The 27957-nt window shown below is 55.4% G+C and overlaps 1 protein-coding gene across 4 annotated transcripts; it reads right to left on the reverse strand.

The window, feature by feature from the left end:
* Positions 1–3076: 3076 nt before the first annotated feature.
* On the reverse strand, positions 3077–27865 carry LRSAM1 (leucine rich repeat and sterile alpha motif containing 1). 4 transcript variants are annotated; one of them, XM_030286900.4, is made up of 25 exons: positions 27773–27865; positions 24727–24909; positions 23316–23372; positions 21762–21806; positions 21234–21311; positions 20386–20454; positions 19748–19832; positions 18452–18573; positions 17341–17431; positions 16360–16490; positions 15752–15781; positions 15041–15163; positions 14815–14954; positions 14229–14273; positions 13187–13257; positions 12307–12406; positions 11520–11607; positions 10826–10900; positions 9259–9339; positions 7335–7430; positions 6698–6796; positions 5537–5668; positions 5080–5161; positions 4767–4909; positions 3077–3970 (listed from the first exon to the last, which is right to left on the reverse strand). In XM_030286900.4, the coding sequence occupies exons 2-25, from the start codon at positions 24796–24798 to the stop codon at positions 3845–3847; spliced, it is 2181 nt and encodes a 726-aa protein (XP_030142760.4). In that variant the 5' UTR covers positions 24799–24909; positions 27773–27865; the 3' UTR covers positions 3077–3844. The 4 variants fall into 4 exon arrangements, with proteins under 4 accessions (XP_030142760.4, XP_030142761.4, XP_072792595.1 ...); XM_072936493.1 differs by having other exon boundaries at positions 3710–3970; positions 7335–7388; positions 9277–9339; XM_030286901.4 differs by lacking the exon at positions 9259–9339.
* Positions 27866–27957: the final 92 nt, after the last annotated feature.

Raw genomic sequence — 27957 nt, forward strand, 5'->3', positions numbered from 1 at the left:
ACAAAGAACTGGAATGGTCACAGAGGGCACTTGCCTGGCTCCCCTCAGGCTCTAGGGGAGGGGATCTGGGGCACCTGCAGGGGTTTGCAGCGCCCAGACCCTCCTGCGCTGCTCTGGGGCTGCAGAAAGGTTCTGCCCTGAGCAGGGATTGGGGTGCAGGAGTTGGGATTGGAACATTCCCTTCCCCACCCGGCCTGGCCCCAGGGATCTGAATTAACCCTGTGTGAGCCTGTGTGAGCACACCGGGCTGCAGGGGGTGAAGGAGGGAGCTCGGGGCTCCCGGGGCAGAGCAGCCCGGGGAGGGAGGGACGTGCCAGGGCCCGGGGGCAGCATTACTGGGCTAACCCCGATCCCGGGGCTGAGTTCTGGCCAGAGCGGGGCGAGCCGCGGAGAACTTTGCTGGGATGTGCCCGGGGGGGGGGCTGGGAAGGAGAGGAACCCCTGCTCCATCCTGGCCCTGGGCTCAGCCCCTGCCCTGCCTGCCGAGGCTCGTGGGCTCCTCAGAAAAACTCCGGACGCGGTGCTGGACCCATGGCTGGTTTTAATGTCTCGTGTCTCTGAGGGGCCGAGCCCGTCCCCGCCTGTCTCATCCTTGAGCCCTTCCGACACCGCGCCGGGCTCTGTGCTCCCGGGAAGGGGCCTGGAGCTGCCTGGGAACAGCCTCGGCCCCGGGGCAGCCCCGCGGGGCCGCTCCCGGCCCGCCCGGGATGCTCCGGCCCGGCTCCTCCCGCCGAGCTCCGCCGGGGCCGTTCGGGACGGAGCGTGAGCACCGCCTGGCCCCGGGCGAGGACAGCGCTGCACGAGTTAATTGTTAAAGAGTCTGATGGCCGCGGGCTCTCCTGCGGGCAGCCGAGCGTCCTGCGGGCCCCAGGGCTGGATCCACACGGGCGCTCAGCCGTGGCCCAGCCCAGCCCAGCCCACCGAGGTGCCCACGGCCCGGGGAGTCCCTGACCCGTCACCGGCTCCATCCACCGGGCTGGGATGGGACGGGAGCCCGGCTCCGCCGTGCGGACCTACTTGAGGAAGACGAGCAGGAAGAAGGTGGAGACGATGAGCACGAGGATGACGGCGGCGAAGCCCAGGCGCAGGTTCTCCATGGAGGCCAGCGGGGGCTGCGTGTCCAGCAGCAGCCCCCGGCCCAGCAGCCCCAGCACCAAGGCGTGGGAGGCCTCGGAGCCGCGGCGGGGGCCGCAGGGGGACACCGAGCTGCTCACGGCGAACACGGGGGCGTGGGACGAGCACAGCGCGGCCACGGAGCGCGACGAGCCCTGGCCGGGGTCCGGAGGGGCACCGCCGCCGTGCTCCTGCTCCTGCTGCTGCTGCTCCCCCGGCGGCTCCGCTGTCCCCGGGGCGCGCTCGGGCAGCAGCGTCACCATCCTGCAGAAGGGGCAGCTGACGAAGGCCACGGCGGCGGCGCGGCACACGAGCCGGCGGAGGCAGCGCTGGCACAGCGAGTGGCGGCAGGGCAGCTGCTGCGGGCCGCCCCCGGCGCCCCAGAACGCCTCGTAGCAGATGCCGCACTCCGCGCCCGCCTCGGGCCCCGCTGCCATCGCGCTCCGCGGGCACGGCCCGGCCCCGCCGCTTTTGAAGGCGGGGGGCGGCGATGGCCGAGCCCGGGGAGGGCTGAGGGGGCCGGGGCAGCCGCCCCCCCTGAACTTCAGCCCGGCCCCAGAGTGCTCGGCGGGCGCTGGAGCGGCACACGGAACGCTCCACTCCCACCGCGGAGCTGCTGCCCCTAAAACACCCGCTGCTCTTTCCCTTTTCCCCTTCCAAACCCGTCATACGCGTAACGCTTCCCAAGCACGGTTTCTATCCCTGTTAATGAACCCCGGCACCAGCTGAGCACTGGGGACAGCAGCCCTATCGCCCACCCATGTCCCACCATGACCCACCCGGTGCAGGAGGTGGCCCTGACCACCGGCACCGGCACCTCGCGGTGCCAGGGATGGACGCGGGCTGCGGCCTCCGACTGCCGGGCACTGCTGGGGCCGTAGGGTGATTTTTTATAATATTATTTTACTTTTTCCCGCAATCTCAGAATGTGCTCAGAGTCCCGGGTGATGCTCCCGCTGTTTTGTCTGACCCGTGGCTGAGCGGGTTTGTCCCTGCAGCTCATGGGGCCGTGCTGGGAAGGGCGGCCCGGCACTGCTGGAGCTCCGGGAAGCGCTGGCCCCTCTTTACGGGCATTGTCCCCGAGCGGACCTTGCCCTGAGCTCCTGTCACCCATCACCGCCCCGGCCCGGCCCGGCGGTGGGCACGGAGGGGGAGGTGGGATGGGGGGCACGGAGGGGGAGGTGAGATGGGGGGCAGAGGGGGTGGAGGGGGTGTTGCAGCATCGCTGCTGCCGGCCGGGGGTCGGGGCAGCCCTCGGGACTCTCCTCCCTCCCCGTGGGGTCCCCGTGGGGTCCCCGTGTGGTCCCTGACTGCCCCGGGGGAGGGGCACAGGGGGAGCTCCTTGGGGAGCTGGATCCCCTCTCCCTGCTCCTCGCCGTCCTCAGGCCAGGGCTTGTGACTCCCTCCTTCTCCCCGACCTCGGGGAATGCCGGAGGGGGAACAGGGAGGAGTGAGGCTGCTCCAGGACCCTTCCTGCCTTCATGCCCCCAGCCTCCGCAGGGTTCCCCTCCTCCATCCCCAGCACCGGCTGCTCCTGGTGCAGCCCCTTGCCCCTCCCCAGACGGGACCTGCCTGCTCTGATGGGCAGCAGCAGCAAAACGTGAAAACAGAGGCTGGAAAAACATCCCCAGGGTGTTCCCAAGGCGGCGGCTCAGGTGCTGTGGCACGTCCCCAGGACACTGGTGGCACTGGGCACAGGCCACCTCCACGAGGCCACACACGTGTCCCACAGAGATGTTCTGCATGGGGCAGCTCATGTGAGGCAACCCAAGCGCAGGGTCCAAGGTCTCCCCTGCCTCGACATCCCTGGGGCAGCTCGACAATGAGCAACACCCTGGGAGAAGGGCCAGAGCCTCAAATTCTTCTCTGTCTGACAGGAAGGTGACACAGGGACAGCCGGGCTGCTGCACACCCCGGCTCTCAGCCATGGCCCCGCAGAAGGAAAGAGGCAGAAACACCCCCAGCAGAAACCAGCTGCAGTTTAATGGCTGCTCCTGGGGAAGGCTGTGGTGGACTGGGCTCGAAGCAGCATTTTTATATTTCAGGGTCAAGAGCCGAGGCACAGACAGGAATTGTTACTAACCAGTGACAGTGGAGCAGTCCCCACAGCCCAGTGCAGACACCCCGTGGTCCTGAGCTGGGCACAGCCCCAGCCCTGTCTCAGTGCTGTGCGGTGGCAGCAGCACTTTCTGCTCCCTACCTGGTTTGTGGCTGGGGACCCCACTGGGTTCCTCTGGCCGGGGCTGGTCCCTCCAGCAGCATTGCTCTCTCCCCTCCCACATGAGAGGAACTGGGGGCTGGGGAGCTCCTGGCTCTGCCCTGCCCGAGGCTGCAGAGCCACACACGCTCCTGTGGGGCTCCAGAGCAGAGCCCCAGACCTTTGGCATGACAGATGTGCAAGGCAGTGTCAGTACACGAAGAACAGCACGTCCTGCCCGAATGCTCCCATGGGAAATTCCCTCACATCCGGGCAGCACTGCTGGAAGCACGCCCCGTGTCCCCGTGAGCCCCAGAGGCCTTTCTGACAGCAAACACCTCAGCAGACAGGACAGGCAGCAGGAGGGGATTCACTGAAGGAGCCCCAGCTGGGAGCTGGGAGGATGCTGAGGCTCCCGGGCACGGGGAGGACAGTGCTGGCCGTGCTGCCGAGGGGCTGTTCACAGGGGCATGAGCAGCAATGGGAACAGCCCGGGAGCGGGGCCGGGAGCGGGGCCGCGCCTCCCGGGCCGGCCTAGGCGCTGTGGAAGATGCGGATGCGCTGGGCGATGTCCTGGCGGCACAGGGGACACGAGCGCAGCCGCTCGCAGCAGCCCTGGCAGCAGCAGACGTGGCCACAGGGCAGGAAAATCATCTGGGGCTGAGGGAGAGACAACGAGGGGACACTGCTGCTGTCCCTGAACCCCGCTCCAGCACGGGGGGAGCTGGGGATCACCTGCGGGGTCTCAGCGTGGGGGGCAGAGCCCCACACCCCGATCTCTGTCTGCCCTGGGTGTGCGGGGCCTGGGCTGTGCCGAGCAGGACACCATGGGACAACGGGGGTGGGACAAGGGGATGGGACAAGGGGCAGGACATGGAGCAGGACACGATGGGACAACAGGGATGGGACAAGGGGCAGGACACGATGGGACAACGGGGATGGGACACGGGGATGGGACACGGGGATGGGACACGAGGCAGGACACAATGGGACAACAGGGATGGGACACAGGGATGGGACATGGGGATGGGACACGAGGCAGGACACAATGGGACAAAGGGGGTGGGACACGGGGCAGGACACGGTGGGACAATGAGGATGGGACAAGGGGCAGGACATGGGGCAGGACACGGGGATGGGACACGGGGATGGGACACGATGGGACACGGGGCAGGACACGGGAATGGGACACGGGGGCCCGAGTGAGCTGAGCAGCCCCGTGAGCGCTTCCCAGGCCGGTGGGTGCAGCTCACAGAGGTCCGGCCCAAGCCCTGTCCATCCCTGCCCTCCTCTCCCTCCATCCCCGCTGTGATGCCCAGCCCGGCTGTGCCCGGGAGCTGGCGGGATGAGCCCCCGGGCACTGCCAGGGCCGGGCTGGGCACACAGAGCTGGGGCTGCGCTGGATCCCGCCCTCCCTCCGCCCCCTGCTCCAGCCCCGGGCTGTGCCGGCTCTCACCTCCTGCTCCATGCACACAACGCACTCCGACTTCTTCTCGTCCCACAGTGGGGCCGTGGGGACCGCGGGGCCCGGGGGCTCTTCCAGGGGAGCGCTGGGCTCTGGGGCCGCAGGGACCCCGGTGTCCTCTGCCCTCCGCAGCTCTGCAACCAACCACAGCCAGCTCTGAGTCCCCGAGCGCTGCCCATCGCCCACCGCAGCTCTGCCTCCCCTCCTCACACACCCACAGGAGTGTCTGAGCCACAGAGCTCCCTGCTCCAGGCTCAGCTACCTGCTGGGAGTGTAAAATGTGGCAGTAAAGAACTGAGGGTACCTGGGCTGGTCGTGGCCACAGCCAGGATCTCCTGAGTCCGCCTGAGGATGGCACGCTGCAGACCAGCCTCTGTCACACCGAGCTGCGGGGCAAGAGGAGGGGGTTGGCCCCAGAGGCACAGAAGGCTGATGTCCCCAAGGGGACAGTGAAAACTCCTGGGCATTGCTGGCAAGACGTGGCCATGCCAAGGAAAGCCCCTCTGCCAGACACTAGCAATTCCCCGGTGCTGTTTCTCCTACAGAGAGCATCCGAGGATGTCGGAAGATGGAGCCAGGCTGTGGCTCACCCTGCAGGTCGCTGGAAGAGCCACTGCCCACAGGGACAGGCAGAGCAGCACGGGCACTGCCCTTGTGGGGAGGTGACACAGCCAGACCCGCCAGGCACAGCCAGATTCTGAGCAAGGACGGGGACAATCCCTGCTGCTGCTGTCCCACACTGTGGCCCTGCTGCCTCGTACCTTCTCCAGGTCACTGGTGCTCATGGTGCCGAGCGTCTCCAGGGATATTCGGTGGTGAGCGAAGATTGGCACGTACTGCTCAGCAGAGAGCTCCAGCAGCAGGGTCACCAGCTGCTGCTCCAAACCCTTCTCCTGCAAAACACGGCATGAGCTGCCAGACTGTGCCCCTGAGGTCAGGCAGCAGCAGGGCTGGGGCTCTGCTCATCCCTGGCCTGTCCTGCTCCAGCTGTGCTGCATCCCAAACACACCAAAGCCTGGAAGCCCAACAGCTGGAGCAGCTCTGGCCCCAGGTGTTTATGGGCATAGTTCAAAATGTTGAGGTCTGGGAATCATTGAATATCCTGAGCTGGACAGGTCCCACCAGAATCATCCAGTCCAACTCCTGTCCCTGCCCAGATCCCCCAAAATCCCACCCTGGGCATCCCTGGCAGCGCTGCCCAAAGGCTCCTGGAGCTCTGGCAGCCTCGGGGCCGTGCCCATTCCCTGGGGAGCCTGGGCAGTGCCAGCACCTCTGGGGGAAGAACCTTTCCTGCTCTCCAGCCTGAGCTGCCCTGGCACAGCTCCAGCTGTGCCCTGGCTCCTGTGCCTGGTCATGCAGAGCTGGAGCTGCCCCTGGGGAGGAGCTGCAGCCCTGGTGAGCTCCCCTCACACATGAAACAATGCCTTTGGCAATCCATGTCTGCAGCAGCCCCTGCTTGGCCAGCTCAAGCCAATCTGCAGCACAGGCAGAGCTCAGATCCATCTCCTTGTGCCCACCCTTTATGCCCAGCATGAAGTCCTGGCTCAGACCATCGGGGGCAGGAATGGGCAGGAGTTGCTGCACTCAGTCATGTTTGAAGGGAAATCTGGGGAGCCAAGCAGAGTCCTTTGGGTGCTCAGCTGGAACAAGAAGCCCTACCTAGAAGGTACTCGAGTTTTCTGTTCCTGACCAGCAGTCTGGGGCTGGGACAGCAGCTCCTGCTGGGAACAGCTGAGGTGTTGGCTCCAGAGGGACCTGGGCAGCTCCATCCCCTCCACAGGCAGGAATGAGGGAGCTCAGAGCACCATGGGCAGCACTGGATCTGTGTGAGGGGTCTGTGACCTGCTCCCAGCCTCAGGGGGCTGTCCTCATTCCCCCCAGAGCAGAGCAGAGCACAGTGGGACCAGGAACAGCAGCAGCACCTGGAGTTTCAGGGAGAGTGGTTTCTGGTTCAGCAGGCGCTGGTACTGGATCAGCCAGTAGTTCTCCTGCTTGGTTTCACTCTTTGCCTCCATTTCCAGCTGAAAAACAAACTTATTTATTCAGCAGCCCGAGGGAACACGGCCAGGGGGGTTCAGGGATGGGTGTGCAGGAGGGAACCCCCAGCCTGGGCAGAGCAGGGCCCAGCCAGAGCCGGGGGGTCAAACAGGATTTCTGGCTCCTGCAGGTTGGCCCCACCTTGACCCCACTCACACCCAGTCCAGGGCTGTGCATCTCCCTCCTCCCTTTGCCCCAGGCCCCGTGGCCTGGTCTCCTGAGGCTCAGGAGGGTCTGCAGATCTTCAGGATTGCAAGACCACAACTCCCATCCCTTGTGCCCATCCTGCTGACCACTCCCTTCCCAGCAGAGTCCCTGGGGGAGATGATGGTGCCCACGCTGCACCAGGGAGTGCTGCTGTGCCCCCCAGGTTCTTGTTACAACTTCCAGGGACTAAACTGGCTTCTGGATCTGGACACAGCCCTGCTCTGCTCCCTTCAGTCCCACCCTGAGCCATGAACTCTCCCTGCAGCCAACCCAAATGCTTCCTCATCCAATGCACTTCATGAGGGACTTCATTACCAGGATTTGTTGCAGTTCTTCCTCCCTTTGCTTCTTCTCCTTGAGCAGCTGCTGCAGGAGGCAGCCGAGCGCCCGGCGCTGCTCCGTGACCGCCTCCTGCAACAGGAGAGCTCTGGCAGCCACAGCCCCACACTGCTGCCACCCTGTCCCCTTCCCAGCAAAGCCCCTGCCAGACCCACACCCGTCCCCGTGGCTGTGCAACCCCTGTGCCCCAAGCTCAGATCCTCTCCTAGCAGCTGGCAGGGCAGAACCAGCTGAACCTGCTCCCTCAGCCTGCACTGCCGCTCTGAGCAGCCCCAGCCCACCCTGGCCACAGCAGCTCCTCCTCACTCCATCAGAAGTTCAGCCAAAAGTATTCATGGTACCCTCCTTAGAATCATGGAATCTTAGACTGCTTTGGGTTGGAAGGACCTTAAAGCTCATCTGGTTCCACCCCCTGCCATAGGCAGGGACAACTTCCACTGTCCCAGGTTGCTACAAGCCCTGTCCAACTGAGAAACGACCACCTGAAAGTAGGTCTGGAATCCTGCAGGTAAACAGGACAGATGAGGTCCCCATGCCTTTGGGATGCTGCCTTTCCCTGGGCTCTCACCCCAAGCACACCAGGCATCCCTGCAGTCACTCCTCGGCAGTGGAGAGTTAAGTGGCTCAGGAATGTCCCATCATGTGGCATCTCTGCAGCTTCAGTCCCAGCTCATCCATTTCTGAGCAGAGGCCAGTGGTCACCAGCCACAAGGACTTCAGACACCCATGGACAGAGGGACAAGGATTCTGTTACACCCTGAAGTTTGGGGAAACCTTCATTGATCACAGAATCCCAGACTAGTTTGGTTGGAAGGGACCTTAAACCCATCTTGTTCCACCCCCTACCACGGGCAGGGACACCTTCCACTGTCTCAGGGGTCTGCAAGGCCTGTCCAGCCTGGGATCAGCACCTGGACCCTGCACAGGACAAGGCCCCTGGTTAAGACAGGAACAGCTGCCCCTCCCAGGCCAGCCCCACCTCCAGGTGACCAGAGCAGGAGGCATCAGCATCTCCTCAGAGGCAGAGAGACAACTGATGACAGGAGGAGCTGGTCCAGCCCTAGCAGGGGCCCTTTGGGGTGCACAGCACCACGGGCAGGGGGATCCAGACAGATCCAGGTGTCCAGGCCTTGTTCCCTGGCTCCTGGTGCTGAAGCTGCAGCTGGGTACCCGGGCAGAGCCCTGCAGCTCCTGTGCTCACCAGGTCACTCCTGGTCTGCCCTGCAGGAACTCTGGGTGCTCCCCAGCCTCCAGCAGCACAGACTGACAGAGAGCAGCTGTGTGAGTCCGGCAGCACAACACAAACCTCACAGCTGAAGGATCCAGGACAGGGCTGGGAGGCACTGCTGCCTGAAGCCAGCACTTGCCACTGCTCTGTGACTGCCCTGGCTGGTTTTGGGCTGACTAAACAGTGACCTCCACTGAATTTTGGGCTGACTAAACAGGTGACCTGACATGGCACACAGAAGAAAACAACTGATGCAAATCATCACAAAACAAAACTTAAAGCCAAGCTGCTGAAGCTAAACCTGGTACTCCTCAATGTCTGACTGATGATATCAAAACCAAAACACAACACAATGTAAGAGGACATGCAATGCACAGCAGGCAGGTGTTTCTGGGACAGCCAACAACTGGATTGCAAAATCCTTCCCCACCCAGCACACCTGGAATTGCCCATCCCTATCAGGGCTCCTCTGTCCCTCTGCTGAGAATGCCTGGGGATGTTTAGGAGCAGCAGCCATGTCCCACATTCCCAGGACACAGAGGGGTTGGTGTGTCCTGTGCAGAAGGAACTTCTGACTGAGCATAAAACCATCTGGAAACTGCCAGGAGCAAGGGAAGCAAGTGGAGCAATCCCAGAGCAGGGAGGGTGGGAGCAGTCCAGAGCCCCACGTACCTGCAGCATCTCTGTGTCCAGTTCTTGCCTCTTTAATTCCAGCTGCGTCAGCTGCAATAATTCTGTTTCTATTAATTTAATCTAAACAGAAAATGAAACATTTTTTACTGACATTTAAAATTACTTTAATTTATGCTCTTTTAAAATGAGGTCTGATTGGCAAGGGCAGCACTGCAGAGCACCCAGAGGCTGGGGGGGAACTGCTTGTGCTCTTTGGTGATGTGTGTGCTGAGGATCCCTCTTCTTTTACCTGAGGAGCTGTGTCCCCCGGCTCCACCTGTCTCTCTACTCTGAGCACCTTCTGCTCAAGTCTGGAACCTCGCTCTGTAATCAGTTTGTGCACCCAAACCTTTTGCAGCCACTCTGGAGTGCAGAGCCAAGGTCCCCCCAGCAGCATGGCTCAAACCTCAGACTCCTGGGACAGTGCCCTGGCTTCCAGGTGCTCCAGCAATCCCAGAACAACACCTGCTCTTTCAGCTGGGGCAACTGAGACACAGAGAGGTGAAATGAGTTGCCCAAGGTCCCACAGCAAAGCCAAGATGAGAGCCCAGCTCACCCCTCTGCCAGGCCACCAACTGTCCCCAGGCCACACTGCTCCTGCTGACCCCAGGGCTCTGCCCCTGCAGCACAGGGTGGGAGAGGTCCCAAGGGTGAAAGGTCCAGCCTTGGCCTCAAGGAACAAATTCCCTTTGTTCACAGAGCAAGAGGGAGCAAAATGCAGGCCCCTTATGGTGAAGTCAGGCAATGGTGGGGAGCTGCCACACAGGTCACAGGCTTCCAGCAGATTGGTCACTGGGCACTCTAAATATCCAAGCCCTCAAGTCTATCCATCAAATCCTGTACTGAGACTTTTCTCCTGTGTCACATCAGGAGAGGAAAGATTCTGGAGCACTGTGCCAGAAACCAGCAACCCTCCTTCCTGAATCCACCACTGCTGCTTTTCCACCTTCCTTCATCATCCCCTGCCACTTTTCCATCATCCCCTGCCACTTTTCCATCATCCCCTGCCACTTTTCCATCATCCCCTGCCACTTTTCCATCATCCTGCATCATCCCCTGCCACTTTCTCCACCAGCTCTTCCCCCCAACTACGTCACTGCACCTTCTGCGGATGGAGCTCAGAAAGGCAGGCTGAGAATGGGAAAGAAAAGGTGAACTTATGGCTCAAGGTGCAGCTCTAATGTGCTGGATGGAGATGCAGTGGGCTCATGTGGAAGCAGCAGCCCTGCCAAGTACACAGCCTGAAGGAAATCAGAGGTTTAACTGCAGATCAGCCCTGGAGCCAGTGCAGGTCTGTCCTCCAGTGCTGAGGTGACTGAAGGAGTGGCAATGCCACCACCTCCAGGAATCACAAACTTGCTTTGACACTGCCTCCCTCAGAGCTGGGAGACTGGAATGAAACCAGCACTGTCCAGCTCTCTTTTCCAGAGCTCTCAGCAGCACCAGAGCTCTCCATGTCCTCAGACCCTGCTCTGGGCTCACAGCACTTTGTTCTTCCTCCCAGGGTCTCATCAAACAGCAGGAGGAACTGAGGAGCTGGTTGCTCTTTCCTCTGTTGCTGACTCACCTGGTTCCTAATCTGCCTGTGCATAAGATCCTTCTTCACCTGGAGAGCTTCAAAGGCAGTTTTCTGCATCTCAATCTGGGAGACAGACAAAATCCTGCTTAGTGAAGTGGTTGGTACAGTTGCTGATGGGCTCAGAGGCTGCTGCTTTGCAGGGACTCAAGCACCCTGAGTGGTGCTTGCTCTGAGCAACAATGTCCTGAAACACAGATGAGAGCCCAACAGGTAAAGCCCATCCTGGAGACACACAGAGAAATATTAATGTTAGTCAAACATTCATCTGGAATGCTCTGTGTGACCCCACCTCTCCTTTTCAGCAGCACTGAGTAGCCAGGCTGTGCTGCAGGGCACAGCTGCCCAGCACTTCTGAGAACAAACTTTGAAAATGCTTCTCCCAAGACCCGCAGGAAACCTGCCAAAAGACAGGACCTCTGTCTCAAAATCCCCTCTTAATCGTTGTGTCAGTTTTGCTTCCCATGGTCTGTGCTTTCAGTGTTTTCTGAAAATTTGCTGCCTAGAAAAATAGTTTTTTCAACCACCCAAGTTAGTTTGTCAGAATAGCAGGTATTTTCAAAGTTTAGCATGTAGTGTTAAATAAAACCACTTCTGCATGCAGCCCAGGCCAGCCACTGCTGCTGCTGTGACCCACTCTGGATCCTGCTCTCCCTCAATCCCCCATGACCAGTTTGCTCCTTACCTGCTGCAAGATCTGACTGACAGCTTTGTTCTGATCCAGCTGCTGCCAAGCCAGGATTTGCTGGAACTTCTGATCCATCTCAGCTAGGCTGCAAGGAGATGGATGTGCCATGGAGTTAATGCTGTGTCTGGGACTCAGAGGAAAAGCAGGCAATGGGGAATGCAGGAGGAGGAATTTCTTAGTGAACTGGGGAAGAGCAGTGGCACTGCACAGTTGAAAGCCACAAATTTAACACCTCCTTCCCTACACCCAAAACAAACCTGCACCACAGGCTCCTGTGGCCCTGTTGAGCAGGTCACAGGTTCACAAGGCTGTTTTTGGTCAGTGACAGATGTTGCCAGATTAAAAAATTCTCATCTTGTTGTAATCAGTGAGTCAGGATGCTCTCGGTTTGCGCAGCAACATTTGTGTACTACTTATGCACACACAGCACCCTTGAGGCAGCCTGGGAGGTGAGGGGAGCAGCTCTGGGCTACATTTTGGCACTGAAGTGCCTCAAAACACAGGAATACTAGTGGTCTAACTCCATCCTTCATATTAGCAGAATGTATAAGGCAAAGTAAATGGTACAAAAAAGTGACAGTTCCCCCAAAGTGTGATTAACATGCAAATTGTAGTTGTTACAAGGTGGTTCATTTAAAGGAGTCTGACAGATTAATTTGCACTGTCCTGTGCTGTTACAGCTGCGTTCCACCAGCTCCAGGGGTTCCTGGTGTACTTATGGGAATTACACTGCTGAAGGAAAGGGATTTCACACCAGCACCACCAGCCCAGACACCCCCTGCACCTGGAGCAGGCCTGGCTGACGAGGTCCTCCCGACGAGACTCGGAGGTCGTTTGGAGGAGCTTGTTCTTGTAGGTCTCAGCCAGCATCTGCTGCATGGCAGCTGGGGACAGAGGGGACAGAGGGGACAGAGGGGCTGTCAGTGCCTGCCTGGCCTGGGTGTGCAGAGCAGGACTCACCCACCACTGCTGCTGCAGTCACTGCAACCAACAGTGGCTCCTCTCTCATTGCTCTTTCCATTTCACTGATTCCAGAGCACACCCACCCACCTAAGAACTGTGGCTCTTTATTGGGAAAAGAGCTGAGCAAACTCCACTCTGCCTGTGGCTAAACCTCTTCAGTACTAAGAGAAGCCCAGTCCCTGCTTATCAACCCTGAGATCACAGAATCCCCTGGGAAGTAGGAAGGGACCCACAGGGACCACCCAGCCCAGCCCTGTCCCTGCCCAGAGCCCCCAAAATCCCACCCTGGGCATCCCTGGCAGCGCTGGCCAAAGGCTCCTGGAGCTCTGGCAGCCTCGGGGCCGTGCCAGTGCCCTGGGGAGCCTGGGCAGTGCCAGCACCTCTGGGGGAAGAACCTTTCCTGCTCTCCAGCCTGAGCTGCCCTGGCCCAGCTCCAGCCGTTCCTGGCTCCTGTCCCTGTCCCAGAGCAGAGAGGAGTTGGGCTCTGCCAGTCTTGGGGGAACTTGAAGCTATTTTCTCTTCTGTTGTCCCTTGTTCCTTGGGATCAGAGCCTGACCCCCATTTGGATACACCCTTGTTTCAGGGAATTGTAGAGAGTGAGGAAGCCCCCCAGAGCCTCTTCTTCTCTAGGCTGAGCCCCCTCAGCTGCTCCTGGTGCTCCAGACCCTTCGCCTCATCTCCCCAGACCTGTCTGGACTTACAGGCCACTTCCCTCCTGCGCAGCTGCTCCGTCTCCTCCTGGGTTATTGCCATCAGCTGTTCCATCCTGATTCTGCCAACAAACAATTCAGCCACTCCTTCAAAAGATCCCTTTTTCACTACCCACCCAGCTCAGAGTCTCAAGGCTGAGCAGGTTCACCCTGCTCAGGAAAGCTGGGCTTATCAGAGACACCAAAGCTCGGTGATTTTTTTGGTGAAGAACCTCTAAGTTTTATCAGAGACAACATTTGCTTAAAACCACAGGGACAGAGGTTTTAGACAGGGAAATTGATTTTCCCAAGACACAGAACATCAACACAACATGCACATGCTCTCCCCAAACAGTGCCAGACCCTTGCCTGGCTTTCCTTTCTGCTGAGGCTGGATGAGCCCTGCACAGCTGGCCCAAGTGAGCAGTGCCACTGCAGGCAGTGCCTGGCCTCCCTCCCCACCACCCTTGTCCTTGTTCCAGCACATTCCCCCCACCATTTACCAGCTCAGGAGCTGGTGTGGCTGGGAACAGTCTGCAAACAACTGGATGCTGTTCAACCAGTTTACTGGGCCACAGCACTGCTGGCTGGTGGGAGGGGGCAGCTCACACAGGGCAGAGCTGGGGACAGTGACTTTTGGTGGCAGAGTTAGCTCAGAGTGTTGGTTGAATTGCAGATTTGTTTCCACATACTCCTCCTGGCCTGAATCTGTTGCTGGAACATCTTCATAACTGCCTTGCTTGCCAGCAGATGGAGGATCTCTGTTAGTCCTTGATATTGGAATACAGAGTTTTGTTCCCAAACTCATTGTTTAGGACTATTCAGAGATGAAAAAGAGGTAAAATCACCCTGTCACTGGGTGTGCCAGACTGGGTAGGACCAGGCACACTGAGTCCAGTGTCTTGCTTCCAACAGTGACCAGAGGCAGGGGCAGGTATGAGATGAACCTCACCTGGCTTAGGGTGGATTCAGACTGGTGACTCTGAAAGGAAGCTCCCAGTCCTCTTCCCAGCTTCTTACCCCTTTTCCAGACAAGTTTATTTCAGAGACTCACCTCTCATTCTCCAAGGACTTCAAAATGTCTGAACTTCGTTTTTGCCTAAAAAAAAAGATAAAACAAAAGGTTTTAACCAAGCTGAGTAGAATATCCTGGTCCCCCAGAGGGCAGAATCACAGAGTCACAGAGTATCCTGACTTGGAAGGGTCCCAAAAGGATCATCCAGCTCCAAGCCCTGCACAGGACAACCCCAACAATCCCCCCATGTGCCTGAGATAAAACAACTTTGCTGTCAGGCACAGCAGAGCGGCTTTCAGCAGGCTGGGTAACTCCATCAGCACCAGCTCACATGGAGACCCAGCATACACAGACAGGGGCACCTTAAGGCCTCAAATTTACACCTTCCATGAGGAATTTGAATTTCTTCCATAGCACTGCAAAAGCCCAACATTACACATCTGCGAAACAGTTTTTTTAAGATGCAAATTCCATGTGTTTTAAATGTGTTTTTGGCAGTCCAGGAGCTAAGTTCCTCCAGACATCGATCCTGACCAGGTCCAAAACACTCAGGGGTGAAATGAACTGCTCAAAACATGACATAAAAAAAAAAAAAAGAATCAGAGAAAGACCCCCTGGACCTCACCTCTGGTTATCCTCCAGCAGCTTCTGGATCCGGCTGGCAATGCCCTGCTCTGTGTCCTTCAGCTGCTGCAGCAGCTTCAGCCTCTCCTCCTCCAAAGAGCGCTGGTGCTTCGACAGACCCTGCTCCAGCCTCTGCTGCTCCTGCCCAGAGCAGGGAAACCAGGAGAAGGTGGTGGGTTTGGGGAAGGCAGAGAGTGCCCTGGAAGGGCCCTGCCCAGCACACCCACCTCCCTCACTGTCTGCAGGATCTCATCCTTGTGGCTGCCGAGCTGCTGCACCAGCAGGGCCTGTTCTCGCTGCCCCATGTTCAGGCGCCGCTCAAATTCCAGCTTTTCCTGCGTTTTTCTTTCCTGAGAGGAATCAGAAAAGAGATGAATGACAGGAATCTCCTTCCCCAGCAAGAACATATTCTGGCAAAAAGGTAAAGCAAGGGACAGGAGTCCCTTACAGAGAAGAAGGGAAGCTAAATGGCAAACAGGAGGCTTGTCTCGGGGAGGGGAATGTTCTCTCCTTAGGAACCCAAAACCTGGGATGGAGAAGCTGCTGCTTCCTTCGTAACAGTTTCCAAACTCTTTCGTGTCATGGAGCTGAATTCCCTGGGCACCTACTGATACCAAACCAGCCAATATAAACACGTGGAGGGAAGCCCAAAATGCAGGTTGGGCTCAGCTCCACATGGCACAGGAGTCCCTTGTCTGAAGGAAGCAGCCAGCTCTGAGCAGCTCAAGCCAAAGGCACCGGGGAACTGCAAGGCAGGAGCTGTGGCTGCTTCAAAGTGAGCCTTGCACAGGGGAGGAGACAGGGGCCAGGAAAACAAAAAGAGCAAACTAAAAGTGCAGCCAGGTGAGGGGAATGAGAAACAAAATAAAAAGATGGGAAACACAAACCAGAAGCGGACCCATGCTGAAGACAAAGCAGTTGCAGGAGTTGATCCTTACCTTCCTCTTCTCATAATCCAAGAATTTGTTCTGAAAAATAAGCAATATCAGCAATTATTCTCAGAAGTACTTTTGTGTAGAGATTATTAGTCCACAGTACAACCTCCCCTAACTGAATGAAGACATCAACGAAAGGCACAGGAACACAGGCCCAAGTCCAGTCACTCAGGGGAAAGGCATTGACTCTGCACTTCCAAAGAGCACAGGAATTGGCACAATTATTGGTCCAGTCTCCCCTTTCCCAGGTAGGGCTGAACATGTCTAGCACTTGGCAGGGAAGCACAAGTTTGCTACAGTTTGCTGTCCCTCCAAAAACACACTGCACACTCCATGTCCCTCTGTCACCCTGTCCCTTGGCTCTATCACTGCTTTCAGGGATGGAGACAATTCCTTGGGATGTGTCTTCCAGGAGTAAGTGTGGTGATACACCAACCCCAGCTCAGAAAGATGAGCCACCCTTGCACACACTGTGCATGGCTGCTCCCTCAGTCATAAAAGACACAACTCATGGAGGGGAAGGTGATGAGGGATGATGTGCCAAGTGCTGTGAGATGCTTTGGTGGAGCACAGGGTCAAATCCCAAACCCCCTGGTGCAGGGGAGCCTCACCTGCCACTCACTCTCCTCCTCCAGGTACTTCTGCACTGTCCTGTCCACCCCATCTACTGAAGTTCCTCCTCCATCACTCTCCAGCGTGGGGAGCAGGTACTGTGAGGGAGGGTAGTATGCAATTCCACACTCTGGAAGGCACCAGACACAAAATAAGAACACTTGAGGCTCAAAGACCACCTTGGAACCATGACTGTCAGCTGGCTGGTGTGTGAGACTGTTTCCAGCTGTGCTCCCTCTGCCCACACACCGAGGAATGCCTGGCAGGGCCCCTCCAGCTGAGACAGGATGGACAAGGAGCTCTGGGAGCAGGTGGGGCCACTCCATCTCCACCAGGACAAGGATCTGCTCAGACAGAAACACATCCTGCACACAGGTGCAGGCTTGGTGACTTCTGCAGGACTGCAGATGTTACTGCCCAGATCAAAATAAGTTCTGACTGTCCTGTTTTTTCAGGGAATATCCCAATGTCTGGCAAGGCACTTTCCCTGCATAAAACCTCCACCAAAATTCCCTGTCTGTATTAAACACAATGTCTACAAACTCCCAACATATTATCTGTGAGTTTGAGTTTTCCATCTGTTTTCACCATTCCCCAAACAATTTGCAGGGCCCAGATCCTTCCCTAGAGAAAATGAGGGCAGCAGGGACCTTGAGTGACTCCTGAGTCTCTCTCCTTGTCCCAAAGCAGTGACAGCTGGACAATGCCTAATCCTCCCACAGGAGAAAATCCAAATAACCACAGGAGATGCACTGACCTCTTATGGCCACTGAGACAGCCCGACCCAGCCACTCTGATTTTTAACAAAACACTCTACATTCCAGTGTGGCGGGGCTCAGGGAAGGACTCATGTTGTGCTGTTTGCCAAGTACAGGTAACCAGGTGTGCAGGGCATCAGCAACCACCCCAAGCAGAGCCCACACAATGTCTGTTCTTCAGAAATGCCATCTCTGGGCACAGCCCAGGTGCTCCTGGCTTACCCTTGCAGAGGAACTGCTGGATGGCCTCGGTACCCGCACTGCAGATGTCAGGGGGTGGGTAGGTCATGGCAGAGGCATCCAGGGTCAGCGTCTCCAAAACAGAACACAGAGCTCCAGGTTATTCTGAGTCCAGTTCTCCTTACAGCTCCCCAAAATCTTACTTAATGTTACCCTAAATCCTAACATAAATGTGAAGCTGTATTGAATCCCTGCTGGGCGTCTGGCACCTTTCAGAAGTGACTCCACTGTCCCTTATTTGGAAGTTTCTGAGCTGGCCATTCACTGAACATTCCTCTTATGGGGTCACTGGCACTTCATATTTAGGTACCAGAGGTCAGAGCACTGCTCAGCTACAGACATTCCCTACTCTGTGTCAGGAGTTCCCTTCAGCATGGAAGCAGGGGTGATATCAGGACATGGAGAGGAGGAAGAGCCACTTGTTTTGTTCTAGTGTGGCCACCAAAGGACCTAGTGCTGCATTTTTAGGGAAGGGCATAGCAGGAAGGCCTAGAAAGGAACCACTTTACCAAGCACAGAGTGCAAAGCTGCACAGATGCCTCAACTCATGCTGTCCTCATGAGAAGTGAAGCAAAATGTTGTGTGTGAGACAGAGAGCATTTATTCACACCTTCGTGCTGGTGTCTGAGCCAGCCTTGCTGCCTCACACTGCACCATTTAGTACTGACAGGTTTGGCAGCCAGAAGGCAACATAGCCATAAAAATCTTGCTTCTGAATGTGCACTTCAGAGAGCCATAAACACATGAAAGCTGACAACAAGTTGGAGATCTACCAGGGTGACAGAAGCATGATTTGTGCTCTTAAAGACAGCCCTGGCAGGTAAAATCCAGAGGTTCACTCTCTGGAGATCACTTTTGTCATGATTAAATGACAAAATGATCAGAATTAAATGACAAAGTGATTAGATTAAATGGTAAAAATTATCAGAAAAGACCAGAGCAGAGACAGAAAACCCATTTTGGACAGTGTGAACAGCTCTGTTACAATCCCCTGCAGTACATTCTGCCCAGACCCTAAACATTCCCCTCGTGGGCTGGATTTATTCCCAGCTGAGGGAAGCAGGCTGGGAAGGGCTGGCCCCAGGGCTGGTACCTGCAGGGTGCGGGCGTGGGCCAGCAGCCGGGGCAGCTCCTGCAGCTCGTTCCCGCTGACATCCAGAGCCCGCAGACTCCGCAGGCCGCTCACGCTCCCGGGCAGCTCCCTCAGCTTGTTCCCTGCAGGGACAGAAAGACAGCTAAAACCACAGACCCACAGCATTCACAGAATCACTGGGTTGGAAGAGACCTTTAAGATCATCAAGACCAACCCAGCCTCAACCCCTCAACTAAACCCCGGCACTCAGTGCCACATCCAGGCTTTGTTAAACACACCCAGGGGTGGTGACTCCAGCACCTCCCCGGGCAGCCATTCCACAACTTTATCACCCTTTCTGTAAAAAACTTTTTCCTATTATCCAACCTAAATTTCCCTTGGTGCAGCTGGAGACTGTGTGCTCTGGTTCTGTCAGTGCTGCCTGGAGAAAGAGCCCAACCCCACCTGAGCACAGCCACCTTTCAGGAGCTGTACAGGGTGATAAGGTCACCCCTGAGTCTCCTTTTGCAACCTTCCCAAAACAGGAGCCAGCAAGGTCATCTGTTCCAACACCAACCCATGTACAGCTCATTTCCATAGGGATGGGGCTGTGCCAAGTCACACAGGGACTCAAAGGATGTCACTGCCCACCAAGGGCAACTTGGGATCCACATTTCCTTCTCAGCTGAGGTCATTGCTGCAGGCTGGATCTGTGTCTTTATCAGGAGAATATTTGTAACATGGGATGTTCCTCCCTTGGCCTAAGTCCCAGGGATGGGAGGAAGGGGACTGAGTGTGAGATTGCACACCCCAGGCTCAGAGCCCAGGTGCTGCAAACAGACAATGACCTGAGCTGCCCTTCCAAGCTTTTCACCCTCCATTGCCTTCCCTGTTTCAGCAACAGCTCCACATAACTAAATCTCCTTTTTCTCCCAGATTTATGGCACTGCATAGCTGGAGAATGTCCAGGGGTCTGGAAAAGAGGTGTGACCTTTGTGTTTGGGCTGTACAAGGCTGGTGAGGATACACAGGCTCACAGGAGCCAGCTCTGGGTCTTGGGGGACCCAACTGTAATTCGGTTTATCTGGCTGAGTGCTCTGCTTGCTTTACTGGAGGGCTTGAGGCTGATGCATTTTCTGCTTAGATCATTTCTCCTGCCTTGCCAACTATTTGAATTCAAACCTTCCTTGTGTTCTTCCTCAGCATTCAGTGTGTAAACCATGTGGTGCTTGTCTTGATTGAAAGGAATAATTGCTAATACAGCTCAGCATGACCAGATAATAAATGTGCTTTGCCCAGAGCAATCCCATTTCATACCTTTCACATTGAGGACCTGGAGTTGTCCAAGGTCTCCTATAGATTGTGGAAGGCTTTTTAAAAGATTCTTTTCAAGGTTTAGGACCTAAGGTATTAACAGAAAAAAGATTCAAAATATTCATCCAAGTTTCATGTCTTCTACAAATCTGTGCTGCTGGGACTTACAGGTCCAGAAGTACAACTTGAAATTGGTTGTAGATAACACTTTCAGGGTTTAAAAAAATGTATTTTCCACCAGCCCTGGATAAAGGGCATGCCAAGCTACCAGGGGCAGTAAGGATCCCTGCTCACCACCAACATCTGGTGCTGGATCCAGATTCAGAAACTGGGAATTGGAGTGTCCAGGGCAGCCCTCCCCAACTTCAGCTCTCACCTAAAGCTGTCCCTGAGCAGAGAGACCCTGAGTGTGCCCTTAGACACTGCTCTGGGCTCTCAACGTAACCACCCCAGGGACAACAGCAAAACCTGAATGTTTGGGGAGAGCAACAGGACTCTGCTTGCTCAAAGCATCTGCATGGCTATGGGAGCCACTTGGGCTGTACCAAGCCTGGCTTTTCCTGCTCTTCTCCTGCTCCTTTCCTCCTTCTTTTCCATACCCTGTACAGACACCTGGGATGCAGCTGCAATTTTTTTTTTACCTGAAGAGCTGTCAGCTGACCAATATCAGCAGGAAGTGATGCCAGCTGGTTGTCATGCAGATCCAGAACCTGGAAAAGCAGATGATGTCACCAAACAAGGTTGGAAGCAAAAGTCATGAATTACCTCACAATGAAAATTACTTTGCTTCCAAAGGGACTTTGAAAAGCAGCTCAAGTTTTCCAGGGGATGCAGGTACTTAATTCTTGGAGGTCTTTTGGAAATTCGGGCATCAGTAACAAACATGAGACAAGGGGGAGCAGTGACACTGAGGGAGCTGTCCCACAAAACTGGAAGAGCCAAAATCATCCCCTTGGAACCAGGCTGGCAGAAGGAATTTCTGCAGGATCAATGAGCTGAGCTGCTCTTTGGAAGATGAACTGCTCCAACAGCAGTGCAGGGAGAGGGTAGGACTAGACCTGGAGACCTCCCACCCTCTATGTGGAGCTGCTGAAATGACTCTGCCTCTTGGGGAATCCCCCCTGTCACACCTAGCACCAGTTTCCTTCCCATTCCAGTGACCCTCCAGAGCAGGAGAGAAATGGATCTACCCCATAACACACCCAGCTCTGCCTGACCACCACCACCAGTGAGGCTGCTGAGGGGGAAACTGTGGGATTCTGCAGGGCATAAATGAGTTGTGGGGCTGCTGGTGATGTGACACAAACCACACAGTGACTGCTGTCTGTCAGCCTGGGAGCTGAACCCACAAAAGGCAGGTGTCACACCTTGGTGCTGATTCCTGGCAAAGCCAGCCAGCCAGAATGGATTTACTTGGGCTGGTGTGTTTTAATGCAGCTCAAATCCAAGGAAAATAAGCTGCAGTTGAACTGTTAAGAATCACAATTACCTTCACAGTTATGAGACTCAGGAGGTTGCAGGACTTTGGAACTAAGGATGTCAGATTATTGGTATGAATAATCAGCACCTGGGGAGGAAAAGCCCCATTGTCACATAAACACAAGAGACACCAGAACAAGCACTTTTGTTGAGATTGAACAGGGGAAGCTGTATAAGAACTCAATATCTTATTCTATATCATATAAAACATTGCAGTAGGAAATAGATTGTCAGAGAAGGTCAAACATTTTACATGAGATCTAAACCAGAGCCCAGCTCCTGTGAGAAATACCCTTAGATGTCCTAAGACAGGAACAACCACCTCTTCTTTCCTGGCAGAATTTAACTTTAAAAAGCACAGGCAGGACTGATCTGACTCAAACTGCTCTCTATGTAGTATCACACAGGTGGACAAATTCCTGACAATAAAATTCCTTCTGGACCACAATAAAACAACCAAACACAGTCATATCAAACATGACAACAATAGTTAAGCATATTAATAGAATTATTTAATAATTTCTGATTACAACATTACCTTTTTTTGCAAGACCTTGCAGGTTGCAAAGACCCCATAAGGAACCTAAAAACAATACAAAACAGTCATGTCAGACTTCTCTTTTAAGCAGTTCTACACTGTCCACCTGTAAAGTGTGAACAGCTTGACTGAAAATAAAAGTGATGCTTAAAATGACTGCCCTTTGATTTTGGCCCAGTACTTCCCAGGGAGCTTCCACTTAAACAGCTTCCAGTGGCTCTCCATGACACAGCAGTGCCACAGAACAGGGTGAGGCTCAGGCAGGACTTCAAGCTTTGTGTGATTTAATATTCACTGTGCAGATGAGCTCAGGCAAAGGTTCAGCTTACTCATCACTGAAATGCACCCTGTGGTTTGGCAACCTCCCGAACACACTGCAGTGTGCTGAGAGGGAAAGGTGAGCACCAGGCAGGACAGAGTGTCCCTGATGTGCCAGGAGAGGGACAGGCAGACCAAGGAGATGCCAGTTCAGCTCCTGCCAGGCACAGCTGGGCACTGTTACCTTCCCTGCAGCACAGAACCAGCAGCAGCCAGACTCCTGGCCATGGTTAATTGTGAAACCAAACTGATGTCTCACTTCATTTATTGAAACAACAATGAAAATGAACAGTAAGACAGTTTTATGGTCCAAAAGGAGCTGCTGGGCATCCCAGATTAGCTGTGGCCCTGAGTGGAGCTGGCTGGGTGGATCCTCTGTCTGCCACCCTGCACACCCAGGCTGTCCCACACAGCCTGCAAACCCACACAGAGCTGCTGCTGGCTCCTGAGCTTGGAACATCCCAAAGTCTCAGCAAGCAGCTCTGCTCACACTGCACAGCAGGCAGCTCTCCTCTCCAGGATGGTGTCAAATCTCCCCACTTTGCTTGGCAAGGGCATCCTGTATTCAGGATCAATATTGTAGAAGCATGAGACAAGGAATAAAAAGTAAAAGTGACACAGAAATGGGTTTCTGCCTGAGGCTGGCCTGGCTGCCAGCAGGAAAATCTGTGACTGGGTGCCTGGCACTCTGTCACTGCCTGCCCACACACCAGCAGACAGATTGTTTCTCATTTAGTTGGCTGCAACAAAATAAGCCAAGCTGGGAGTGGGACTTCCATCCTTACACAGCAACTTGGAAGCAGGACTGGGATTTTCATTTACACAGAAAAACAACCATGGGTGGCAGACTGTGTAGCTCCAAGATTAGAAATACTCAGTAGAAATACAATTAGAAATTGGCAAACCAATTCCCTCAGGACCAACAAAATTAAGCTATGAGGTCCCAAACTAGGGTCAAACAAGGTACTGGTGGAGAGTATGAGACCACGCTGCCCTTCTAAAGGATTCCCAGGACAGAAATGGTGTTTAAGCATGAGACAGGACAGGAAAACTCCCACCATAAAAACAGGGAAGAAGCCCCCAACTGAAAGCCAGAGCTCAAGAGATAGAGGAAAAGGTGGACCAGTAACAATTTCTGTCTCAAGGCTCAAAGGTATGAGAGTAAATCTGACAGCATCAAGAAGCAGACAGAGAATCAGAGCTGTGAGTGAAGACTGGAAGTTGTAGAGGACATACCTCTGAGAGCTCACATCTGGATATGTCAAGGGTGTCATCAGCACCAGCTTCTTTTGCCTGGAGAGGGAAGAAACACATCCAGAGAATCAGACCATGCAGAAATACAGCATCTTGCCCAGAGAGTTTGTGGTCTCCCCATCCCTGGAAGTGTCCAAGGCCAGTTTGGATGGGGCTTGGAGCAGCCTGGGACAGTGAAGGTGTCCCTGCCCATGGCAGGAGTGACACTGGATGGGCTTTAAGGTCCCTTCCATCCAAACCAGTCTGGTTCTGTTCCAAAGTATTTTCCATGTTCAAATCACGTCCATGCAATGCAGCTGCTAAAAGTGATGAACCTGGACAGACACCACTCACCCATGTCCCCAAAGCCACCTCTAGACACCTCTGGTTCACCTCCAGGGATGGTGACCCCCCACCACTGTCCTGGGCAGTCTGTTGCAATGCCTGACAATGCTTTTCAAGAAAAAAAAGTTCCAAAATTCACCCTGAGCCTCCCCTGGCCCAGCCTGAGGCCGTTCCCTCTCCTTCTGTCCCTGTTCCCTGGAGCAGAGCCCGACCCCCCGACTGTCCCCTCCTGTCAAGGAGTTGTGCAGAGCCACAAGCTCCCCCCTGAGCCTCCTTTTTCATCCCCTGAGCCCCTTTCCAGCTCCCCCAGCCCCTCCTCATCCCTTCCCCAGGAGATTCCCTGTGCCAGAGCATCCTAGGGAAATCCTACTCCAGGAAAACAAACAGCAACATCTAATGAGTTAATCCGCAGAGTGACAGGAAAATCACAATAATGGGAAGCAAAAGAGAAGCATAAGGCAAGGCAGATGTGATGGAAGTCACAAGTTCCCTGGAAGGAAAAACAAACTGGGAGATCTGTAAGGGCAAAAGGCACATGGAGGAGAAAGGAGAGATGGGATCCCACCTGCAGGCTGGCAGGAGGTGGGGTGGAGGATGCCCCATGGAACCACACAGAGAGGGATGGAAGGGGGTGGGAGGGCAAAGGCAGACACGGGGGAAGGAATTCCCTGAGGTACATCAGGAATAAAGCCTGCTCTCTCAGTGGGATCAGGAACACGATTACTGCTCATGGAATGTGGTTACTGGTCATGCAGGGATGTACCAAATCACATAGAGCCAGGATCAGGCATGGAGAACACAAATGACCCTGGCAGTGCTTACCAGGCACATTTGGCACCCAAGGACCAGGCACAGAGGACAGAAATGACCCTGGCAGTGCTTACCAGGCACATTTGGCACCCAAGGACCAGGCACAGAGGACAGAAATGACCCTGGCAGTGCTTACCAGGCACATTTGGCACCCAAGGACCAGGCACAGAGGACAGAAATGACCCTGGCAGTGCTTATGAGGCACATTTGCACCCAAGGACCAGGCACAGAGGACAGAAATGACCCTGGCAGTGCTTACCAGGCACATTTGGTACTCGAGGCGCTTCCGAGCATCATCGCTGGGTTTCTTCTTCCTGGAGAAGAGAGGCATCTTCAGTCCTGACCCTGCTTCTGTCCAGGGGCACAGACGGTCACTGCAGAGGGAGGCTGAGGGATCCTGGGGTCTGTGTTTGCTGGGGAGCCTGGGCTGCAGAACTGGGACCTAATGAGTTGGGAGGAAAATTAAAAAACAAATAATTGTGTCAGCAAATGTCTTTGTTTAGCTGGATCACACAGGCAGTTCCAGCACAGGGAAGTACAAACATGAGGCACTCAAGCCCTGCTGTGGTCTTACAGGGGTTGGTTGTCTGGGTCAGCCCTGGGATAGGCACAGAGAAAGGCTGCTGAGGGATCAGAGAAATGCAGGGTCCACTCCAGGAATTAAAAACTAAAAAGCTGCATCAAGAAATCAAGCACCAGGGATAAAACCCAAACTATTTAAACTCAAAATTAATTCTAGCACAATAACAAAGAACTGAGAGCAAGGATTCCAGCTGGTTCAAGAGTGTGGGAAGAGAAGCTGAACCTGAGAGAGGAAAGGTTGGGTGCAGGAAGATGCCTGGTGGAATCAGGAGTGCAGGTGGTTGAAGGGAACAGACACCAGGCAGCTCTGGGACAGGGCTCTGACCCAGCAGGAGAGAAAAAGGAGCTGCTGGCAGGTTTTGAGGGAAAGGCAGAAAGCTGTGGCTGGACAAGGAATAGGGAGAGCAGCTGCCAACGAGGTGGTACCAGTGGGGATGCTGGAAAAGAGATGAGGCCAGTTGGGCAATGACATCAAGGAGAAAAAGGGGTTTATCTGTGGCTGCACAGGACCAGGGGGCACAAATGGGCAAAGCAGAAAGAGCCTGAGCTGGGGCTGCAGCTGGACAGGGGCTCCAGAGGGACCTGGCTGGGAGTTAGAGAAGGGCAGGAGGGCAACAGCGAGCCCTGAACGGGCAGTAACAATTAAAACACTCACAGTGACTTTTTAAAACACTGCTTACAACTCCTAAGCAATTAAAAATCAGCCCAAAAGAGGCACTGCTTCACCAGTGGAGCAGCAACTGGCACAGCTACACTCAGGGCTCAGGGGTTGCACATAAAATGTTCTCTGCCAGCTCTGTCTGCAAACTGGCCTCAAAGGCTCCTGAGGAGGAGGTACTGACAGGATCCAGACAGGGATGTTCCCTGAGCAGGGAGAGCTCTGCCAAAAACTCTGTAAAATCTTTACAGAGCTAAATCTCACTGTAAAAGTAACATGATTCAGTATAATTCATCTCTCTTGCTTTCACTGCAGGAACAGGAGGCAGAGACACCCTGAGTCACTGTCCTGCTGTCACAGCACTCACTGGGACAAGCCATGGGCCACAGCAGGAGGTGGCTACAAACTCATCTCCAGCAGTTCTGTGGCTCTGTCCCTGCCAGCACAATTTCTGCCTCTTTAACCAGGTCACACTGTTATTGATTATTGATTATCGAAATGCTGCTCTGACCCAGCTCCCAGGAGAGAAGGTGACAGCCAGAACTCAAAATGAGCAAGAAGGGAAGCTGCCTGTCAGGGAAACACAGGGCAGAATCAAGGGCAAGACATCAGAGGCACAAATAAAAGGAGATTTCTGGATGAGAAAGCAGAAGGCAAAGGTGCCTTAAAATACAGGTGCAATAAAATATCCTTGAATGGATGACCATGTTCAACTCTGCTGAACATTTCTGCATCCCCTTGTCCCACCACACTTTTCCCTATTCCAGCCAGATCTCACTGGTCATGGGGACAGTGGGAAATCATCACTTTTCACCCAAGGAAATGGATAAGGATGTGAAGGTTGAAGGGCAGACAGTGAACAGGAAAAGAATTGTTCCCGGCATCACAAAACGAAGGATCAGAGACTTGTTAAATGGATTGAACAGCTTTCAAAAGTGGAAATTTGCTTTAGTGAAGACACATCAAACTCAGCAGCCAGGAATGAAAAAGGCCCTTGGCATGTGACCATTATATGATGTAATTTTCATTTATTAAATTACTGAAACAACTGCCTGTAAGTGCCAAGGCCAGCACCCACCCTGCAGGCAGTGAGCACCCACAGACTCCAAATCCCGATCCCCTGCTCCCTGCAGGCACCAGCTCTGCTTGAGGAGCAGCCACACACTCAGGAAGAGCACAGCAATCCCAGTCTGCAGCTGTTGGGGTGATGACAGCAAAATAAAACCAAACATTTCATTTTACTAACTGTAATTCAAACACAACAACACAGCTCTGGGAGCAGCCCCAGTTTTCAAAACATTCTGGACACCATAAATCCATTTGGGCACTGTAATAAGACAAGGTGAGGATGTGGAAAGAAGAGATGTTTTATTTAGTCTGGGAAAACACACCCAGGAGCACAGTGAGGCAGCAGTGAGCCAGCGTCTGGGTGGGCTCCTGGAGATGCTGCCTGGCCCTGGGGACAGAGGTGTCACCGGGCAGCCCCAGGCTGCCCTGGCTGTCCCACAGGCTGCCCCGGCTGTCCCACAGGCACTGGAACAGGCCCAGAGGAGGCAGCAGCTGAACAGCAGCTCTGGAATTCGCTGTCCTGCATCGTCTGCTCTCTGTGCTGGAGCTGCCACAGCCTCAGCCTGCCCTGGCAACGCCTGGAACGAATCTCCGCTCGTCTTCACCAGAGCTCTGCCTCTCAGTCCTTCCTTTCCCTCACCATCACTATTCTTCTCTTCTTCTCCCTGGGTCCCCCTCCCAGGGTAACACAACTTCCAAGCTCCTCGTCTTCTTTCCCCTTCCCTCATCCATTACCGCGCCGTTCAGTGCCCGAGGGCCCAGAACCTCGGAAGGACGGAGGAGTGAGTCGACCCTGCCGGGATTTTGGCAGCGGCCCGACAGCTGGGGAGAGCAGCGGCAGTGACTGAGGGCAGCGCCTGCTCCGGAGCCCTTCCGAGGAGCAGCCGCGGGGCGCGGTGCCCGGTGCCGGCCCGGCACAGCCCCACAGCGGGTCCCACAGCGGGTCCCACAGCGGGTCCCACAGCGGGTCCCCCCTGCCCTGCCCAGCCCCGCTCACCGCTCGGCGCCGCCATCGCCGCCTCAGCGCCGCCTCAGGTGACCCGCGGCACCAGCGAGCGGCGCGGCCGGAGCGCCCCGCCCCGCCCCGCCCCGCCCCGCCCGCCCCGCCCGCCGCGCTAGTGCGCCCCCTGGCGCCCGGAGGACCGCCCCGCCCGGAATTGTCCGGGATGGGAAAAATCACCC

Source organism: Taeniopygia guttata, chromosome 17 (assembly GCF_048771995.1).
Source record: "Taeniopygia guttata chromosome 17, bTaeGut7.mat, whole genome shotgun sequence".
NCBI lineage: Eukaryota > Metazoa > Chordata > Aves > Passeriformes > Estrildidae > Taeniopygia > Taeniopygia guttata.